Raw genomic sequence first — 23,005 nt, 5'->3', positions numbered from 1 at the left:
CTATACAACCAAGCACCCGTACTCATAGCCAATATTAATAGTAAACAAACTAAATAGTAAATAAAATAGAACTTTGCGAATTACTGACAATAAATATTTATTTATCTGCACCATATAATAAATATTTATGTTAAATTATAACAACTAAAATATATTTTTTAAAATATATACTTCCTAACATTTGATGTGTTTAGTATACACTTCCACTATTTAGAATAATTCTTCTTTTTTTAAACAAAGTAGTATGCAATGGTAGGATACTTTAGCTATTAATACTGAGAAGTAGGAATTGTTGTGTTGTAGGTTTCCGACAATGAATCTGTCAAAATATGCCCGAGTTAAGCGAATGGAGTTTATAATATTGGCTATGACCACGTGTGCTTGGTTGTATAGTAATTACCAGCCACTTCTAGTCTGTCAAAAAGTTACTAACTTCGCAAAAAAAAATAATTACTAAATTCACTAGTTTGGACTGGGAATAGTGAACCGACTACGTATTTTGTGTCAGAATATTTTGAATGCGTCGTGGATGTGGATTGTGCATTGGTAAATCCGCATGCCATACCTGACACATGAAGCATTTGTGCTTTGTGCGGGAGTATCATTTCGTTGGCAACAGTGGTAACTGTTTCCTGTCTGTTTACAATCGGTGGCATGTAAACAATTTGTACTAAAATAAAGGGGCGATATTAAGGTGTGGTTGGTTTTTAAAAATGTTATAAAAATGACCAATTCGGACTTCGTTAAATTGTATTTTAGTACATATAAAGTGTGTGTTATGTGATTTTATTGTGTATGTGTTTTTTTGTTTGCTTTATAATCGGTTTAAATGTCAGAAAGTTTAGGTTATGCTCCAGTGATCATACTAGCACTGCTAAAAGTCCCTTTTTTCTTGAAATGAGCAATTGGGCAGCTAGAATGCATCGGCGAGCTGCCACTTTCGGTAACGTTGTCACATCTTGTGGTCACCCTACTGGACATTTCCCAAGAAGACTCGAAAAAGTGAAATTTGGTGTTTCTCTAGAAGAAGTCTGTAAAAACGATATTCCGGGACCACTTTTGGTAAGTTTTTGACGATGCTAGTGTATTATATGTAATAGATATCTGTGTTTCTATATAAATATCACCCTTTAACATTTAAATTACCTTGTGAACTCCTCTGCTATGCACTGACCTATTTTTATGTTTCAAGAATTGTAGTAATTTTAGGTTGTTTTTTTGACTGAAACTAATTAAGATACGAATTTATTTTTCAAATGAAGTGATTTACATATCATTAAGGAAAAATATGCTATAAGTAAATTTTAATTCTATATTTTTGACCTAGTAATTTTGTTGTGTAACAATTCCTAAAATTTATCTGTACATGTGTACTGTTCCTATTTTTTTTTTCATTCAGGAGATTTAAGCAGATACTATGAAATAACAATTTCTATATTTAAGTTTTTTTAACCTATTTTTGCACTGAAGTTGGTGTAATTTCTACTTCAACATAAGATAGGATTCCAGTAAGAGTCTTAAGTGCTTTCATTGATGAATCATATGAGTAATTAACACTATTATGTAGACATATGCCACATTTTAAATTTCATTTTTACTTTTCTTATATTTTCTTCCTTAATTAAAAAGGTATTTTCTTAAACATTTTCTAATTTTTGTTTATTTTAATGGAAATAAAGTACTAATTGCAGTACTTATACAGTAGAATTTAATAAAGTCAGATTATCCATGTTAGAACCTAACATATTTAATGGATAGGCATTATTTTCTAAGAAGGTATTATTTCCCCATAATGGCTATTTTTGGTGTTAACTGCTTTATATCTTATTAAAACCTTTATTCAACCTTTTGGCCATTGTCAATAACAATACTTAATTGTAAAAATAATTTTTTATTGTGTATGACCGTAATATAAAAAAAATTACATATAAAGATGAAAAGTAGAGCTAAGCACATGTTGATATCTACCACAAGATTAACAAACATTTTCATTTTTTCTTCTATGTTCTATTTTAATAATCTACATAAGTACATAATTATTTACATTTTCTGTAATTTCTAAAATATATGCCTTCATAGCCAGTGTGAATATGAATACAGAGAAAAGTACCATGATTTATGGTAATATTTAATACATTATTTACAACTTGTTTTAGTTTCAACTAATATGATCTCTTGATATCAAATTTTGATAAAATTGACAGAAGAATTATAAATTCAATGCTGCTTACAAAAAAAAAGAACATACCTACTGAGAATTATACCAGTACTAAGCTTCCTGTGAATTTTTTGTACCCACTTTGGAACACTTGGTATCCACATCCAAATTTTAAAGTTTGACAGATACAACTACTTCTTCACATTTGACTAACATTGTTTATGAGTTTTATTACAATCCTGATAAATAAATCTCTTACATATGTTACAAAAGTAAACCAAAATGGCTTATAAGTATACATGTTAGATCACCTTAGATTGATATCCACTTCCACATTACTCTGGTATATTACTGTCTATAATCCACAACAACACTATCATCAGCTAATAATATAATACCATCAGGCATTAATTGTAATAATTCATTGTATACTTAATACAAAGAAAACTGATCCTAAAACTGAAACTTGAGACAAACCAATATTTGTTGTATATGGCTCACTCATAATTAAATTCATTAATATTATTACTTTGTGATCAATTGTCTAACCAACTTTGTATGAATTTATGGTCCATACTTATTAGCTATGCAGTTAATCAAGAAATATATGGTGGTATCAGTGTCAAATACTTTTTATGAAAGGAAAATAATTGCTATTGGGGACTTTAGTTTACTTTGATTTATATTATGTATATTGACACAAGAGATATGATATCATAGAAGGAATCAGTGTTCTTGGTGGAAGAAAATTCGAGATTGGACAAAACTTATTTTGCTTGACCAATACAAAACCTCACACAGTTTGCTGAAATTGTAACTGACCTCCACCGATGGAAGCAGCATCGTGTTGAAGATTAACACAATCTTCTATATTATTGATAATTGTGTAGAACTTTAGATTGTCCACAAAAAGAAGAGGTGAACTGTGCTGGAAGCAGTGGTGTATATCATTATTTATGAATATTTTAAATAACAGGGGTCCCAAATCAGAACCCTGGTACTCCTGAATGAACCTTAATCTCACTGGAAACAAAATCCCTGATACGCACCATCTGAAACCATTTTTTTAAGTTTAACTATTAAAATATTATGGTTGACCCAATCAAAGGCCTTGGAGAAATCAGTGTATAGTGCATGTACTCTACAGTCCCTCTCCATGGCCTTTCTTAGGAAGTTCACAAACACTAGTATATTACATTCAGTTGATCTGCTATTCTGAAATCCAAATTGTTGGTCTGCTACCTTTTTTTGAAGTGAAGCTTTAACATACAAAACATTCAAATATCTTTGGTATTACACTAATTTTACTAATGGGTCTGTACTTATTCACCAATGAATTATCTCCCACTTTAAAAATATATGTTAAAAAACTATTTTTCCAGTATTCTGGAAATTCACCTTTATTTAAGGACATATTAAAAATGTGCAAAAGAGGTTTGGATAATATAAAACAACAATTCTTGAGAAAGCTGGAAGGCAATCCATCAGGACCAGGACTCTTATTCACATCCAGTTCTGATAATTTTAAATAAATATCAGATATGGTTATGTTAAAACCAGTCAAGTTAGAAGGTCAAGTGAAGGTGGATCACTGGGTATGTCACATATTTGAGTGGAATATACTGTAGAACAATATTCTGCAAAAAGTTTTACAATATCTAGTCCGTGGCTGGATTCAACACCACCCCATAACACAGCGGGCAAGGAAGGCTTTCCTCTCTGTTAATTCACAAATGACCAAAATCCCTTCAAATTATTTCCTAGTGATAATTTTGTTAAATAAATATGATTTCTGTAGCCTTCAGTTTTTAACAAATTGCAATTGGCCCTCAGCTGAGAAAAAGTGTGATAATCCAGAAGAGATTTAGATAAAAGATATTTTTTGTGAGCTTTCTTTTTCTCAACTATCAGGTCCTTCAACTTTTGAGAGAACCAAGAAGGGAATCTATGTTTCGAATACCTTTTTAGGGGATAAATAATTCTTTAGCTACGTAAACTATATCATAAAAAGTATTCACAATTTGATTCAGTGGTTTTCCTAAAAATAAATTATCCCAACAGAACTGTGACAAAAAATCAGTTATTTTCACATAGTCAGCCGACTTAAAGTCCCTATAGAAACCTATCACTAACCAAACCACTATTATTGGGGCATCTTTTGGTCATCTTTACCTCAAATTCCAGGGGTGGCTGGTGCATACCCTCCCTCAAAAGAGTTTCATCTAACCTGGACACAGTTACATCATCATCATCAACCAGCACCAAATCGAGAATATTACTAGTGAAATTCACAATAGTGTTTAACTGAAGCAAATTGTGGTATTGACACATACCAGACACAACCTGCAAGGCTTCAACTTCAGATGCTGTGGCAGCTAATAGAGGAATTGTTGTAGAACACATGTCATTTGAAAACCATTCACAGTTCGGTAAATTGAAGTCAGCAGCCGGATAGTAGTGTGCAGATGGATAGACTTCAGCTATTTGTTCTAATGTTTCACAAAATATGGAATATTTCTCAAATGTAGACTTTGGTGGAAAATAGCTGTTCCTATAATAAACTGATTTGCACCTTCAGTCACCAAGACAAAAAGTTGTTCAATTATCTGGTTAACTGTTAAAGATCTACTTCTAAAGCTCTTATGAACTGCAATAAGGACTCCACCACCTCTTGAGAATGAACTTGTTTCCCTGGAGCGATAAGTTCTATATATATGTTAAGGTCAAACAACTGCAGCTCTTCATTGGCATAGTTACATGTCAACTAAGTCTCACTGATTGTGATAATACTGTAATGAGAATATGATACATTCATAAATAAACATTTGAGCTTAGTTCTTAGACCTACATTTTGAAAATAAACCCACACTCCAGGTGAAGACTGTGGTAGTTTTTTGTCATTATTCTAGGTGTGCCATTTAAGTACTTGATAAATAAATTTTGTTCGTCTTTTCTCTCTTCGCTCTTGATAGTGTTTAATGCAGTTCTCTGTTGTTACAATGTTTAATTTAGTGTGAATAATTTGATACAATACTTTATATAAAGGTTATAAATTGCCAAAATTCGTTATATATTATCATTATATAATTAACGAGGGTCGTTATATTAAGGTTACACTGTATATACATATTAATATTTCCTGTGAAAATGAACCAAGTGAGGAAAATATGATAAAACTGAAAACAAGTGGCTGACTAACTGTCTCCTATTCACACCAACCCGGCAGTCTGGTCCTGTCAAGATCAAGTCACAGTCTTGATTGCTGGCTGAGCCACTGGATGGTGCCTGTGCATGTGATTTACCTCATTGGAAAACTACAGAAGCAATCGCGACTGTACCGTCTCTGACTGTGACATAACTGTTGGTCTGAATCAGCCTTAAAATTCTTATTTGGTTTTTATTATATACTGGTTGGAACGAAAATGTTACAGAAAAATATCATATTTTCCTTTTAGTAATTTGGTTTCCTCATGTAAACATAAATGAGTCAGTAAGTATTGCAATTCATAGTAGAAAATGATTATTCATGCCTTATAAAAACTGATACGAAAGAAAGTAAATATTCATTATCAGATAAATAACATTGACATACAAAACAAACTTAAAATTACACAATTTAAAGTGTTAAAGATATTTTTAGTTTATTTATTATAAGTCAAAACAAATTTTTTAAGGTAATTTGTTGATGTCACAGCAGATGTGCTGTTATTATTTATTATGGTAGAGTCCTCCAGTAAAACATTACCTTTATCTATTCCTCAACTATGTTATGTCACTATATTATCTTAAGTTTTCATCCATATTTTAATTTCAGGAGTAGGCCCAGTACTTAATTCAATAATATGTTTTTTTCACATTTTCTATTGTTCTTTAATTATTTTTGACACTCAAGTTTTACAAATTCTTTGTAGTAAAAACCAAGTGTTTAACAAATATATGTAATAAACCTGAAATATTTAATTTCTTTTCAAATGAACAAATGCTGTAATTATTTTTGAATCAAATACCTGACATTTATCAAATATTTTCTTGGCAGTAAACTACAATTATATAACTAACCCTGTAATTCATGTTCTAGCTTCTATTACTGTAGGTAGGACCACACTAGTAAAGTATTCTATTTTCGTTCACATATATTCATCGAGGTACTGTTATATACTTAATCCATAATCTGTACTCTTGAATCACAATTTATATTTTGCTTCTGGTGGTGCTCCAATCAAATATTGATTATAAATAACCAAAAAAAAAAGAATTGTTTAATATTTAGAACAACCAGATCAAACATAGAATGTCCAAATAATTTTCTGTTAGATGATACAAATGTTGAAATTGGCACTAAAACTATATTTTTAAGCATGACAATTTATGTAACATTGACATGGGAAAGTGACATACAGCAACTTAATAAAAGATTGAATTCAGTACTCTATACTTTCAGAGTATTATCACAATATTTAAATCAAGATGACTTAAAAACAATTTATTTTTCAATTTTTGAATCATTGGTGCTTTATGAGGTAATTTTTTATGGTGGAACAATGAACTTGATAAAATATTTTTCTCTCAGAAACTGAGGAATTTCTTCTATTCCTCTTTAGAAATAAACAACTGTTGGAAATGAATCTACCTACACATAGTTATAACAACAGGGAGTTGTTCACTAATTTATATAAAGTTGTTTAGAAAATAGATCACAAAGTCATAAAATTAATGAAATTGCAAGTGAGATATTTACAATAAATATTGATTTGCCTTACATTTCAGTTTTAGAACCAGTTCTCTTTGTATTATACAATACATTATTAAAATTAATACCTGATCAGATTATTTGCTGATGATAGTGTTGTTGTTGATTACAGACAATTTTATATGTAACATTTAGAGTAAAGTAGAAGAGGATATAAATCTAAGATAATCTAAAACATGTATTATTTGTCAAATGTAGGAAATATTTCAAAATCTTAGGTCATGAATTTAATGGGTTTTTAAATACAAACCTAAGAAAGATTTGATCTGTTTTGCTATTTAACTGTAGTAGGTATACAAATAGTATTGAGTCATTAGCAAGAAAAAATTTGTTGACTTTTACATAATCCATTAATGTCTTTTTAATCTTAAATGATACAGAAAGGTTGGTATTTTCTAAAATTTACATCATGCATTTGCTTTTTATTCATTAGTTTTTTTTTAAATTTCCTTTATGGTTTATATTTCCAATAAATGTTTTTACCCTAAATACACTAAACGAGTATTACAAAATAAATAGAAAACAAAAGTATAAGAGAAGGTAATAATAACCATAAAATTTTAATAATTTTTGTAAACAAAAATATGGCTACTGTTATTATTATTATTTTAATGATGGATGTAATTAGTCATTTTCATGAAAGCAAACATTTACTATAAAACAATAATATTAAATACTAAAGTCAATTTTTCTCATAAATGTATTGCTTTTAAGCTGTTACTTAATAAAAAAACCATTCGTTTAGCTTCATTATATATTGAACCAAAAAAGAAATGAACACTGCAAGAGTGGAATGAATTTTTTGCTAATGTACCAAAACTTTTAGTAATAGTATATAATGCAATATGGACAGGGCAAACAACAGAACAATAACAATCCCTGAAAATTGGAAGGGGTTTATTATCATCTCAATAAAAAAACACTACATTTCTATTCTATTCTATTCCAATCTTTTATAGGCCCATATCATTCGCTTCATCTGTGTTGAAAACCTTCGAGGGGCTTATCAAAAATCATTTTGAGCAATGGTTAGAGAAAGAATATATTCTGCCTGACACACAATATGGTTTCAGAAAATCTAGATCAACATTTTAAGCTTAAACAGTAATTGTAATAGATACTTTAGCTGGATTTACTAGTAATCTGTTGACTATGGCAGATTTTAACAATATTACAAGTGCATTTGATAACATTGATCTAGATGTTTTAACAAATAAATTGATTTCAACTGGATTTCATAAACAATTAGTGAACTTTATAACTTTGCTGTTCACAAACAGAAAAATACATTTAAAAATAAAATCAAGTAACCACTACACCTACAACTACAAACCTTGAACTCTCCCAAGGTAGTATTTTAAGTCCAGTTTTGTTTTTATTGTATACAATGGATGCCAATTTAAACTTTAAACATATGAACAATACAATTTGTAGATGATATTGTTTTTTATTGTACAAGGAGAAACTTTGCACACACACATACATGTTCAACCCTGCCCCTAAGAAACCTGTGTGTACCATTGTACAGTGGGACTTACATGTCCGAAGATCAAACTGGTCACATTTTGCTATGAAGTGGTACCTACCTGACCCCCAAGCTTTTCCTCCACCCCTCCCCAAGTTGTTTACTTCTATTGATATATTTCCGATAATTTTAGTGGGCATCAGGTGGGTGTGGCGATTGTAAGATTTTCAAACTTGTTCCTGGATTTGACAAACTGTATAAGCCTTTTTGGTTTACTTATGTAACACGTAAGAGCTTTGTTTGTCGGGATTGTAATAACATAACATAACAATATCTTTATTTTTAGAAAATAATATACATTCCGTGAACATAAAATTATTAAAAAAAAACAGTGTCACAAACGAAAATATTATTTACTTATTCCTAACCGTTACATATACAAATAGTCCTCCACAGAATATGGCTCAAGAGCTACCAGTAATTTAAATATTTGATGTTTATACAAACTTAATCTTTCCTCCCTTTTAATAGGTTCAGGCAGTTTATTAAACAATTTGATGCAGCAATAAAGAGCGTTTTTTTCTGTTATACTTAACCTGTGTATTGGAATTTTATAATTATATAACCTGGTATTTACTATACTATTGGGCTCAAAGTTCCTAAAGAGTATTTTATTCTTATATAGAAACAGTAAGCATTCTTGAATAAATACAGCGTAAACTGTTAAAATATTATTACTCCTAAAATGCCCTCTACATGATTCCCTACTTTTTAAGTCAAACATAACTCTGATTATTTTTTTCTGAACCAGAAATACATTATTTATGTCCCTACTGTAGCCAAAATTTATTAGACCATATCTAAATTTTGCTTCAAAATTAGCATGATACACTGTTTTTAATGAGTTACTATTCATGTATTTTTTTAGAACTCTAAAGCTGTAAATCACTTTACTCAAAGACATACATAACTGGTCAACATGTTTATCCCAACATAAAAAACTGTCAATATATAATCCTAAAAATTTGGTACTGCTGCTAATATTTAAAGTGTCATTATTTACAATAATACTGTTTGGCATATCTGAATGTGCATAATTTGTCTTAAACAAAAGAAGATCTGTTTTATTTTGATTTAAAACCAACCTATTCATAGAAAACCAGTCTTTAGCGTCCAAAAAGAGAACATTTCAAAATATCCCAGACAAATTGAAAAATCGCAGTCTGAGTTGATTTTCCCTGTTGATAACCATGCTGATTTGCACTAATAATATGACATTTTGTTAAAAATTCTGTTATCCGCGTATACATAGTCATTTCTAAGATTTTTGAAAAGGAACATAGAAGGCTAATGGGTCTATAGTTATTAATTAATTTAGGATCACCCTTTTTGTAAACAGGTGTTACTATGGCAGTTTTCAGGCATTCAGGAAATACACCAGATTTTAGTGAATTATTTATGATTGTAGTGAGAGGATTCACTATCTCCTTTATACAAAGTTTAAGGATTTTAGTGGGTATTTCATCAATTCCACAACTCATTTTGTTTTTTAAATTTTTAGTTATATCCATAATTTCAGTTTCTGTCACAGGTGCGACGAACACTGAATTTATGTTACTTGCAATGTTGTCTTTATATTCAGTGTATTGTAATTGAGATAAAGTGGTATTTAAAATAGTATTTAAGTGGATCATGTATTTATCAGCAATCTCTTGAGGACTACCCTCTACTTTTATTGAATTTACACTTTTTAATTGACCATTAATTTCACTGACAATTTGCCACATGCATTTATTTTTGTTGGCAGCTTCAGACATCCTGTTTTCATATAGCTTTGATCGTTTTGTTATTAGTTTCTTATTATATTCTTTTTTAATAATAAAACTTATAAACAAGATAAGTCAAATGTGGAGAAGTAGCTGTATTTGTTAACCTTTAAAATTTGGATGTGGATACCAAGTGTTAAGAGATAATTAAGTAATTACAGTGTTACATTAAAACTAGATTGGCACATAATATTAGTGTAGTGGCAATAATTACTCATATTAGTCAAAATAATCTAAAACAAGTTGTATATAATGGATGTTAAGGGGTTTTTGACACATTAGGGAAATATTCAGTGTCACAAAATACAAGGTTGTTTAATTTTAAAAATTGCATTTTAGAATACCTATCTATTAATGAAAATTCAAATAAAGTTAAATAATGGCATAAGAAGCAGATTTTTTTAGTTAATTTATTGGTAAAATATTTATTGCTGATAATCTATACTAAAACTACAGTTTGATATTTTTTTAGGTACTCATTCTAAAGTTAAACAAAGAAGCACCTTACAGAAAAGATGTTTTCAGGGCTCCTGGTAACCAGGGTGCCATGAAGAAACTCATACATTTTCTGCAGACTGGAAGACTGGTTAATATGGACAATTTTAGTGTATACACAATAGCAAGTGTTCTCAAAAAATTTCTTAGAAAAGTACCAGGAGGTGTGTTTGGTAAAGACATTGAAAATAAGTTTTTCCAAATTATAGATGTTATGGATTTTCAAGTACAACAAGAAGAGATTCATAAGTAAGTACATTTACTTATCTAGATTAGACTCAGATTTAGATTCATTTCAATTTGGGAAAAGTTAAAAATATTTTTTTAATTTGACTAACATTAGAAAGAATTGAAAGAAATTAATTCTAACTGAATAAATTGTTTCTAATGTGGAAGAAGCCTTCAGAAGCCTAAACAATTCCCAAAATTTCAGCCGATTGTATCCATTTGGATGTCGCTAAATGACTGATTAATTACCGCTAAACTTCTAATATTTACCGCAACAGATGTGCAGTTGATCTTAAAATTTTAATTACCTTTTTGAGATACTAATCCTAGAGAAAGTCCTTAATTAAGGATAGATCCTATTTTTTTCACTGGGTGTCGTTTGTACTGCAGGCAATTGATTTATTGAATTTTCCCTTAACTGTTATATATATCCTCTATATCTCTTAAACGTTTCCTATCTTTAAATTTAAATAAGACGGCATGATGCATTAATATGGATTATGTTAGATTTTAAGTCCGTGGTTTGTTGCTTATTCACAAGAACCTATAAGTTAAAAAATCTCCATAAAAAAGAGTCTAAAGGGGTGAAATCGCACGATCTCGGTCGCCAGTTGAATGGCCACTGTGGCGTAAACTGTGTGGCACATAGCGTCCTCCTTTTGAAACCACATGTCATTGGTGTCCATATCATCCAATTCAAGCCAAAATAATTTGGCAATCATCGACCTATAGCGTCCGACGTTAATGGTGATTGCTCGGCCAACGTCGTACTTAAATAAATATGGAGCGATTACGCCGCTAATCCAAAATCCAAAACTCAGAAGAAGTCTTTAAGACAGCGCTGGAGGAAAGCACAGAAGACATAAAGATAAATGGAAAATAATTAATAACATAAGGTATGCTGATGACACTGTGATTCTAGCAAGTAGCATGGAGGAACTGAGTTGCCTAATGAGTAAGATACAAAAAACAAGTGCACAATACGGACTCAGACTAAATATCACAAAAACCAAACGGATGTTAGTAAGCAAAACCCAACAACCACCACAGCAACTGATATTAGACAATGAAAGAATTGAACATGTGGATTCGTACATCTACTTGGGAACAACAGTTAACTCAAATTGGGATCAAGCAAAGGAAATACGTATAAGAGTAGAAAAGGCAAGAGCATCGTTCACTAGCATGAAGCAAATTTTCACCTCTAAAAGCCTCACCCTACCTCTCAAAATTCGACTTCTGAAATGTTATGTATTCCCGGTTTTGTTATATGGAATGGAGGCGTGGACAATGACCGCAACATTGATGAAAAAAGTAGAGGCCTTCGAAATGTGGGCTTACCGACGTATATTACGTATATCCTGGACTGAGCACGTGACCAACGAAGAGGTACTACGCCGGATAGGTAAAGAGAGAGAGGTAGGAATAAGTATAAATAAAAGAAAGTTGGAATACTTGGGTCACATTATGAGACATAATAAATATAGAGTACTACAACTGATCGTTCAAGGGAAAATAGACAGCAGAAGGGGTCCAGGGAGGAGAAGATACTCGTGGCTCCAAAACTTGCGGCAATGGTTCGGATTGTCATCTGCTGAACTATTCAGATCTGCCGTAAACAAAGTCAGAATAGCCATGTTGATTGCCAACGTTCGGAACGGACAAGTCACATGAAGAAGAAGAATCCAAAATCTAAACCAACCAGTGACTTATTCGGAATGCAATGTACGTTCTTGGATCTCATCGAGATTGGTACCGTCCCAAATTCTACTATTCTGTTTGTTGACGTATCCATTCATCCAAAAATGGGCATCATCGCTGAAGATGAATTTTCTATAAAATAAGGGTCAGTTTTCAACTGCTCTAAAGCACATTCAACGAACACAAGCCGTTATCTGTAGTCATTTACATTCAGTTCTTTGGTCAATTGAATTTTGTACGGGTGCAAGCCTGTCACGGCACAAAATTCGTCAAGTAGTGGTCTCTGAAAGGCTGAGTTCTTGTGAGCGTTATGAAATCGACTGCCTTGAATTCTCCTGCAAACTCTCACGGACAGAGGCGATGTTTTCGGCACATCTTTAGCATTTTATCGGCGTACTCAATCAGATAAAACAATTTTACATTCAGATAAAACACACTGAATAACTGACAACCAACTTGACGGATGTAGCTTCAACAGTCTGGCCGCTACCAACTGTCAAAAGTCCGAAAGTCCCTATTGGAAAGTCCGTTTTAAGTTATCTGTCAACCATTTATTTGACACTGACGTACCCCGAGTTCTTGTATCAAGGCCAAATCGAACTTTCTCGGCCGGAATTTGAACTCCCGATCCCTGAAATTTTACGCTCAGAAGAAATGTTATCAGACACGGCAGTTCGCCCATAACGTGCCAAGGCTATAAATAATTCGCAAGCTCTGTGGGGCATAGATATCTGGGCAGCTGGACCGACTGCAAGGTTGAGAGCGACGAGGAAATTTCGACCAGAATAGAATTAGCTCGCAAAAGTTTTATTAACTGGCATTCTTTATTATTCAATAGAAGTTTCTCGTTGAACAAGCGTTTAAGAGTGCTAAAGTGATACTTCTGGCCCGCTTTGCTTTATGGATGTGAAACCTAGACAATAAAAGTCAAAAATCTAAATAGGTTAGAAGTGTTTAAGCTGTAGTATTACCATCGCATGCTAAAAAACCAAAGGGACAGCACAGATATCCACCGCATGTGTGCTAGAAACCATGCATAAAAAGCTCTAATTAATCTACACCATCAAAATGCGACAGGTCCAATACTTCCTTCATATGAGGGGACCTACATATCGCTTACTCTGGTTGATGATTCAGGACAAACTAGAAGGAAAACGCTGGGTTGGAAGAAAACAACTGATCTGGCTCTGTCAAATTAGACAATGGACAGGTCAAACGATCTAGGAATTGTTTCATGTAGCTTCCATCCGAGCAGCATTCTAGCAGCTTGTTTGTAACGGACAAAAAGAAGATCAGGCCCCACGGGTGGGTGCCATTTTTGTAGCGATATAATAATAGATAACAGATATATAACAATTTGACTTAAAAAAAAAACAAGAAATACTGAATACAGCTAAAGTGCAAAAATCTTAACTAGAGATTTATTGGCGTAAATAATAATAACACAAGTACAAACTAATGCATGTTTTTGAGAATTATTGTCGGCTTAGCGGTTTCCTTTGTAACAAAGAGTTCCAATAGTATCGATTTCGCGGACAAGTGTATACTTCCCAAAATGAACGGTACCTGTAACTGCCGCTTGTTTTAAATGTCTCATTTGTGCTTCGACTTTCTGTTCAAGCGCAACAAACAAACGTTTATTATTGCCACCATTAGTGTTTATTAGTGCCATTATTAGTGTTTATTATTGTTTATTTTTGGACAAAAATGCCTTTGATTGTTGTTGAAACGGCACTAATTGTTGCGCATGTGGAAGACGGTCACACTCAACGGCAAGTCGCAAGAACTGTTATCGTAAGCCTTTCTACGGTTCAACGAGTGTTTTAACTCTTTCAGGGGACATGTTTGCTAACCAGACGACCTCTCGACAGCACGACATGACCGTTTCCTTGTGTTTTAGGCTTTACGAAACCGGACCTCAACTGCGGTTATGCATCAAAATCGTCTACAGGAAGTACGAAATCGCAATGTTAGCGTTGCAACAGTCAGGAGAAGACTTCGTTCTTCTGGACTGTCTTCTCGGGTAATGGCTACAGGACCGCCACTTCGTTTCGTCCCTAACTCGATCCGATGGACGTGTAAGAGTTGGGAGGAGAACCGGTGAACGATTTTCACAAGCTTGCATTGCTCCAAGAATGCTATCTGATGGAGGCTCGGTCATGGCTTGGAGAGGTGTATCGGACTTCCACACAGTATTACCCTTAATCGAAAATGGGTCGTTAACTGCAGGAAGGTACATTACGGAGATTCTGGCCCCATGTTATGCCCACCATGGAAGGGCTTAGAGAAAACGCCGTTTTTATGCAGGACAATATCAGTATGCAATACTTGGACGAGGTTGGAATTACGAGGTTACCCTGGCCAGATAGGTCTCTGGACCTGAATCCCATCGAACATCTCTGGGACGATTTAAAAAAAAAAGAAGGAATTCAAACCCATACACTTACTCCTAACAACGCACAGGAGCTTAAGGATCTGTTAGGAACTGAGTGAAATAACACACCACATCATGTAATCCGGAGAAAAATTGAGTGTATACCCTGTCGTCTGCAAGAGGTAATTAGAGAAACGGGAGGCAATACACGATATTAGTCATTGAAATTTAACTGATGTTTTACCACATTCTGTATTTTCCATTTTTTTTCGTATGTCTGTTTTATCAACAGTTTTGTTTGTTTTCTGCTTTTTCAATAAAAACAATAAAAAACCGTTTTCTTTTCTTTCAAAACAAAGATTGATGACATAAAAAATACATACATTAGCCTAAAAAAAGGTTATTACTGTACCAGAGGCAAAAATATTCAAGAAACTGGGAATTTTCAAGGTGACCCGGATTTTATGATCGCGAGTATATTTATTCATTCTTATAAAAAGAAAAAGATCATTTACTGACATCAATAATCTAATATCTAAATAAATCGCGATCCTCGATTAAATCTAAAATAAGCGATTATGAATAATCGCTTATTAAAAGGAAATTAATTGTTACTTAAAATTTCAAAAATGATAACTGATGTTAACCGCCAAAGCTTTTTGGTTCGTAAGTAATAATACTGAATAAAAATTAAACATAACATACTCGTAATAAATAATGCACAATTTCTTAATGTTTGAAATAACTGGGAATTAGTCATAAAATAAATTACATAAATATTAATATCCTCAAAAAAATATGTAACTTCTTAATAATCAAAATAACTGAGAATTAAATCAAAAATAAATTACATAAATGTATCCCTAATCAACCATAAAACTGTAACATGAAATATCGAAATCAAATATTTACGTGCTCACCTATAATCCGAAAGTGGGTGGTGGGTGAGGTCATTCAACTCAAACTGCCATGCGTTCTAACGCAAAAAGGTCGGAATCACTTCTTATCAAGCAAAAGAATTGATGACGCGATAACGTGAGCGGCTCCTTAAGTGCAGTCAACTCTAGAAAGATAAAACAATCTGACGAAAATAAATGATCAGACGAATAGGGACAAAAACAATAAACTTACCGCATAATGTGAGTTTTCACCACAAAAACTGTATTTAAAAAAACTAACTATTTAACGTCCGCTGCCATTGTGATGCGAAATTGAAATGCCTCAAAACTTGACGTCTGGGTTTTATCTACTCTATTGAAAACGTTCATATGAACATTTTAAGTAAGTCTGTGTTTGTAATACGCAATTGGTTTCGTTTGAAGTATTGTTAAAAAGTCCTGCACCACCTAAGCGTCTTATAGTTTTTGAGGTTTAACACAATTTTTTTGTATATTTTTGCTAATTCATTTTAAATTTGTGCTTGTAATTAGCATTATCGGTATACTTCCTAATGTTTTTTTAATTACAAGCTCAAAATTCTACAGAAAAGATTAAAATAGTCTGATTGAAGGGATTTCCCATAATCCGAGAAAATTATGAGGTGATTATTAAGTCGTTAAACTATTAAATTGAATCTTAATGCCAAATTTGCCACATATTTTGACTATATAAACACTGTAGTTACCCTAACACATTTATTCGCTCTTTGATTTTTGATAAAAAGGTCAAAATGTCATCCCAGACCAAACAAACTAAATTATCGGACAAAAAGCGTTTTGAAATTATTTTTCACCATAAAACGACAAATCTAGTCGCGAAATAGCATCTGCAGTAAACTGTTATCAATCTACAGTAATTAGAGTCATTAAGAAGTATGCTGAACAAGGAAAAATCGACGACAGACCGCGTAGTGGCCGACCAATGAAAACTTCTGTTCGGGATGACGCTGCGTTAAGAAGAACAAGTCTGGCAGACAGAAGCCTTAATTCCACTCAATTGACGAAGCTGTGGTCTGAATCTACAGGTGTAAGCGTGTGCACTTCCACTGCGAGAAAAATACTGCTTAGTTTTGGACTTAGAGGATGTAAGACACGGAAGAAATTACTGCTTTCAGAAAAGCAAAGATTGCACCGTTTGAAATGGGCCAAGGAACATCGAATCTGGACAGCAGCAGTGTCAGAGTGTACTGGTTAGTGATGAATCCACTTTCAATATTAATAATCATGCTGGAAATGCCTTCGTCAGAAGATTTCCTGGTAAAGAATTTTCTCCAAAATGTGTTCTTCCCACGATTAAACATCCAACCTCCGTTATGATATGGGGTTGCATGTCCGCTCGAGGAGTTGGTCGCCTACACGTTGTCTCTGAGATGATGAATGCTACCAAATACATTGAGGTACTACAGAATAAGATGTTGCGTAGTGGAAAAGTCCTGTTTGGAGAAGAAAATTTTATTTTTCAGGATGATAATGCTCCTTGCCATAGAGCAAAATTGGTTAAAGCTTGGATGGAGAGTAATGAAATTGATACGATGGACTGGCCAGCGCAATCCCCGGACCTCAATCCCATCAAGAATTTGTGGCAAAGAATATCAAACATCATTTCCAAAAGCAAACCCACAAGTAAAACGAAATTAATCGAATCTCTAATCCACGCTTGGCATCACTGTATTTCCATGGAGGAACTGCAAAAATTAATAAATTCCATGCCCAAAAGATGTGAACTAGTTATTAAAAACAAGGACTGGCTAATTAAATATTAAAATTAGTTTAAATTACTTCAATGTGATGTACAATATCGTCTTGATGTAAATAGCCTAATTTTTGTAATATTGGATAAAATAATTACGTCTTACGAACAAGAGCAGGAAAGGTTAAAACGTTTATGGGCGGAGTTTGGCAGTATTTCTGACGATGATAAATCGTTCATTGATATTGACTCTGAGGAAGAACAAACCGCATTAGAAAGTCAAGAGACAATCATATTGGAAGTCGACATCTTACAATAGACGAAAAACTGGAATCGTTCAGGGAACGTGTGTCATTTCTTCAATACCTTCCGAATAAGCGAGCGAAGTATGGCGTTTTTGCGCTAGTGAATGCCAAAACTTACTACTGTCTAAACAAGGAAGTTTACGTCGGCACACAACCAGAAGGACCTTTTCGACAAAGTAACAATCCGCAAAACATAGTTAAACGTTTGATTGGGCCAGTTTCTGGTACTAAACGTAATATTACTTTCGATAATTTTTTACCAGTTATCCGCTCATGACATATCTACTTCAGACTCATCATCTTACATCGGTTGAGATAGTTAGGAAGAATAAAAGGCAAATTGCTACAGCACTTCCGAACTCACGAGGAAGAGAAATTCGCAGTTCAAAATTTGCCTTCAAAGAAGATATAACAGCTGTCTTATATGAGCCAAAAAAGTCAAAAAATGTAATCCTCTTTTCTACATTGCATCATAATGATACTATAATTGAAGAAACTGGTGAAAAGAAATTACCTGAAATTATCGACTTTTACAATTCAACCAAAGGCGGTGTAGACACATTGGATGAGCTATCTGCTAATTACAGCGTATCAAGAAATAGTCGTCGTTGGACTTTGACACTATTTTTTTCGTTTTTGAATACAGCTGGAGTGAATGCTCAAGTTATATATAAAACAAATACAAAAAACGATAAATTAAAAAGACGAATTATTTTGAAAGGACTGGGTGTGCAGCTGATTTCTGAGTTTCGAAACCAACAAAGACAAAACCCTTCTTTGCGTCGACCACTACGTGATAATCAGCAACCAGGGACCTAGCGTCGTAGGACAAGCAGTAGATGTTCTGTTTGTCCAAGAAATAAAGATAGGAAGACTTTGTACATATGCATGCGATGTGATACTCCAATTTGTTTGGAACACGCAATAATGACATGTTCAAATTGCGCAATTTTGAGGAGTCGTAACTTTTTTATTTTTTTAATGTATTTTGGCGAACATTTTTTTCTTTAGTTTGTAGCATCTTAGGCTATGAGTTTATTTAGAGTTGTGTGATCAATAAAATTTTTCATAATATCTGAGTGTATTATTGTTCACTCGTTTTTTTTTTGACTAGCATAATTGCAATATGTTGGATAAATGATGTTTACCATATAAGACTTTTATAGTACCATATTTAATTTATTTGAATCATAAATAAGTAAAAAACTAAGATTAACCATTTTAAATGATTAGTTAAGTAGTAGTTTAGTAGTTAAATGAAAGTGCTTGTTTGATGTTGATAGTAAATGGTTAAAAAATATTTAAGGTAAATGCCTTAAACTTCTAATTTCATGTATTTGGTAAGGTGATGCAGGACTTTTTAACACCACTGTAAGTACTTTTACCTTAAATAAACACACAGACAAAATTAATTATAGGATGAGGAGGAGGAAACTGAAGTATGACATACTTTGCCTTAGTGACAGGCAATAAAGACAGTCTAGGAGATATCAAAAGGCCATGATCGACAGGCGAGTAAAACTGCGGTTTTGTGGCTCGTCGGTAAAGCTCGTCAGTGTATCATTGCAATACCGTGGTTTTATATACCTACGAGCCTGGCTCGCGGCTTGTCAGTTTGTTTTATTTTTTACTTGGCTCGTCATTTAAAACCGCGCGTGTATCACTACTGGCGAACAAAATCGACAGTTTTCAGCGACCGTTGAAGTGAAAAGATCAGTTTTTAATCATGGATATGCGAACTCTCAGCCACGACTTTTTATTAGAATTTATATATTGTTTACGAGACTGTATTTGTTTATGGAAATGTACATCGCCAGAATACAAAAACAAAACAACTTGACTTACCGCATATGTTAAACTTTTAAATACCCAACGTCTAGGGCGTCTCCGCTTTTTTTTTGTGTAATTTCGTAGTATGCTATAGCGAGGTAACATAAAACACTTCACTTTCAGTAGAACACGACATGTTAGCTGTAGACGGTTGACAATGACTGTTTTGCTCGCTAGTCGATCAGCACCAACGAGCCGCGAGTAAAACCGTCGTTCTTAAAACCGCGGTATTATGGCTCGCTCGTCGATCACCCACTATAGGTACATCACAATTAAAAATTTAAGGGACGTTATTACTATAAAAATGAAACGCTTCATGTTAACATGACGACAGTCATCGCTTGAAAACAACAATGGCACACAAAGAAAGAGAAGTGTGGTGTCAAACATTGAGAAATGCATTATAATGAATACAAAATTAAAGACGAGAAATAGGCACCTTGTTAAACATTAAACATATAATAGACGTGTTGACAACTAATTTTAGTATTCGTTTATCTTGGTAGATTAGCTATTATTATAAAATTGTTATGTGGTTGTTGTGGTCAATAGAATGCGTGGTTAAATGAATAAATAGTTTCCTTGTTGTATAGTGTGATATTGTGTTTAAAATATATGACATATTTGTGGTTAATCTGAATTGATATGCACATTAGTGATTATTGATAGCATCTTATATTTCTTGAGGGTTTTATTCATTTCCTTTGATCATTTATTTTATCATAACAAATTGTCGATTAAGTAACTGCCAAAACATTTTTTAAATCATAACCTTCTCTGATAGCATAATATTTTATTCTTCTATTATTTTAATATTAAATATGTTTAATTTTTTATAATTAAATGCATTGACTTTAAATTACCGTGTAATTAAGTTAAGATATAAATAACTTAATTATTCGATTTATAATAGATATAAACACTTGTTAATTTTTTCAGGAACAACTTTCAATGTTAGTACATTTTTATAATTTATTTACTCATGGTCATAACAAGATTATCAGAGGTCATACAAGATACTGTTGTGAATTTATTAAAAGGTTCAATATTTATAACACTTACGGATTTAATTTATTTCTTTATTTATTTTAACTTATCTTACAATAATTTATTATATCCGTACGTAACAAATTCGCGTGCGCGGGTCTTGAGAATTAACTGGCCCTCCATATAAAAATGTTGTATTTATATACGAAATCCTGATATACTAGAACAGCATCGAAAGATCGAGAAGCTTAGCCGGCTCATTCACCATAATTTTGGTTCTAGACTTCCACCGAAATTTCTACAATAAAACAGAATAATTAGTCATAAAAGTTAGGCCAGTATATTTATCGTAACATTGCCCCCCTCTTAAAAGATGGTTCCTCCTGGAACCTTGTCGGGACTGGAACCGGAACTGTATGCTGGTATCGGCAACTGGACCCTCTTTTACAACTTCCAGTTGTATAAAAATGACAAGGGACGGTTTTCTCTCCGCACCAGTAACTATGCGGATTGCAACAGACTAACACCTGGACTTCGGTGTCTTTAAAGATCTCCTCCACCATATTTCGGATAACCCTCCAATCTAATTGGCGGCACTCCAACTTTGACATGGCTAACTTTTGCACGTCGGACTCTAGTACGTGCTCTCTCAATTGAAGTAAGGCTTCCCATACATCTCGGTAGGTAGGTTGGTCACGGGCAGTGTCTTTTGTTACCAGGTAGAAAAGGTAACGTGATGCATCTTGGAGTTTCAAGGTTTTACCGGGAGCTGGCACTTGGCATTGAAGTTCTGCAACTCGACCAAACTTCCTTCGAAAGACGCATGCCAACCCTGGTGCGTCTTTGATACTGGCCGGGATGGTAAGGGCCAGCGAGTAGTCATCGGGGAGCGCGAGTAGATCTTGCTTTTCTTCAGTGGTAACACCATGTCTTGCTTTACCGGTACCTCCATAGGCACCCATGAATTCCTCAAACGTGAGGTCAGACACGTCTTGGACTTGGTTTACTTCCACTTCTTCATCTACGTCGTGGTCACCTTCGAAAGACGCCAGCCGGTTATGGTGTACTATCATCGGCTTTCCCTTCGGAATCTTGCTTATTCGGTAGATGACATCGTTGATCTTCTCCATAATGAGGTATGGACCTTCCCAAAACTGCTGCAATTTGGGAGAACAACCTTTTCGCTTCTTGGGATTATACAGCCATACTTTGTCGTTCTTCTTAAAGCAACCCTTTTCGGCTTGTGTATCGTACCGTTTCTTCATTCGGTCGCTAGCGATCTGAAGGTGGGAACGGACCAACTCATGTACATCGTCCATTCTTCTTCGTAATTCGATCACATAATCTTCACCTGCTACATCTTCTCCAGGTCGACACCCAAATTCTAGATCACAAGGTAGTCGCATTTCGCGTCCGAATAGGACTCTGGCTGGTGTCTGGCCCGTTGATTCGTTAACAGCAGATCTGTAGGCCATTGTGAAGAACGGAAGGTATTGGTCCCAGTCTCGCTGATGATCGGACACCATCTTTGTCAAATACTTGCCAACTGTCCTATTCATTCGTTCTACCATACCATCCGATTGCGGATGATACGCGGTAGTTCTTGTTTTCTTCATGCCTAGTCTATCACATATTCCTTGGAATAGATCACTTTCGAAGTTCCTGCCTTGGTCACTATGGATCTCCAAAGGCACTCCAAATCGGCTAATATATTCTTGGATCAACTTATCTGCAACGGTGGCGGCCTTCTGGTCTGGAAGTGCGTAAATCTCGACCCACTTACTGAAGTAATCCATTACTACCAGCATGTACTTGCCTCCATTTTCACTTTCTGGAAATGGCCCAGCGATGTCCAAAGCTATTCTTTCAAACGGGCTTCCAACATTATATTGTCTCATAGGAGCTCTCCTTTTTCGGTAAGGCCCGTTACTCGTGGCACAAATAGTACATTTCTTACACCAGTCTTTTACATCGTCGGAACTGTTCATCCAATAAAACCGTTCCCGAATTCGCTGAAGGGTTTTCCTTACACCAAAATGCCCTCCCGATGGACTGTCGTGTAACTGACGAAGTACTTCGGCTATTCTGCTCTTTGGGATCACCAACTGTCTTCTCTTCTCTGAACCGTCATCATTTTCCAGGACTCGTTTAAGCAAGCCATCTTCGATGATAAATGAGTCCCACTGGGCCCAATACGTCTTAACTACTGAGCATAGGTTTGATATTTCCTGCCAAGGTGGTCGACGGTTTTCCTCTTT

The 23,005-nt window shown here is 33.9% G+C and overlaps 1 protein-coding gene across 4 annotated transcripts in view; it reads left to right on the top strand.

The window, feature by feature from the left end:
• Positions 1 to 488: 488 nt before the first annotated feature.
• Positions 489 to 23,005, top strand: part of RhoGAP71E (Rho GTPase activating protein at 71E) — a 122,479-nt gene continuing 99,962 nt past the window's right edge. Inside the window, exons 1-2 of one of the 4 annotated variants that reach the window (XM_072532797.1) lie at positions 489 to 1,062; positions 10,672 to 10,943. In XM_072532797.1, the coding sequence (XP_072388898.1) occupies positions 796 to 1,062; positions 10,672 to 10,943 (539 nt within the window). In that variant the 5' untranslated portion in view covers positions 489 to 795. The remainder of the gene's footprint in view (positions 1,063 to 10,671; positions 10,944 to 23,005) is intronic. The other 3 variants (XM_072532794.1, XM_072532796.1, XM_072532795.1) reach the window with 3 other exon arrangements.

This window comes from Diabrotica undecimpunctata, chromosome 5 (genome assembly GCF_040954645.1).
Source record: "Diabrotica undecimpunctata isolate CICGRU chromosome 5, icDiaUnde3, whole genome shotgun sequence".
Classification (NCBI taxonomy): domain Eukaryota; kingdom Metazoa; phylum Arthropoda; class Insecta; order Coleoptera; family Chrysomelidae; genus Diabrotica; species Diabrotica undecimpunctata.
The sequence above is the reverse complement of the archived record's forward strand: the minus strand, read 5'-3'. Positions and strand labels throughout refer to the sequence as shown.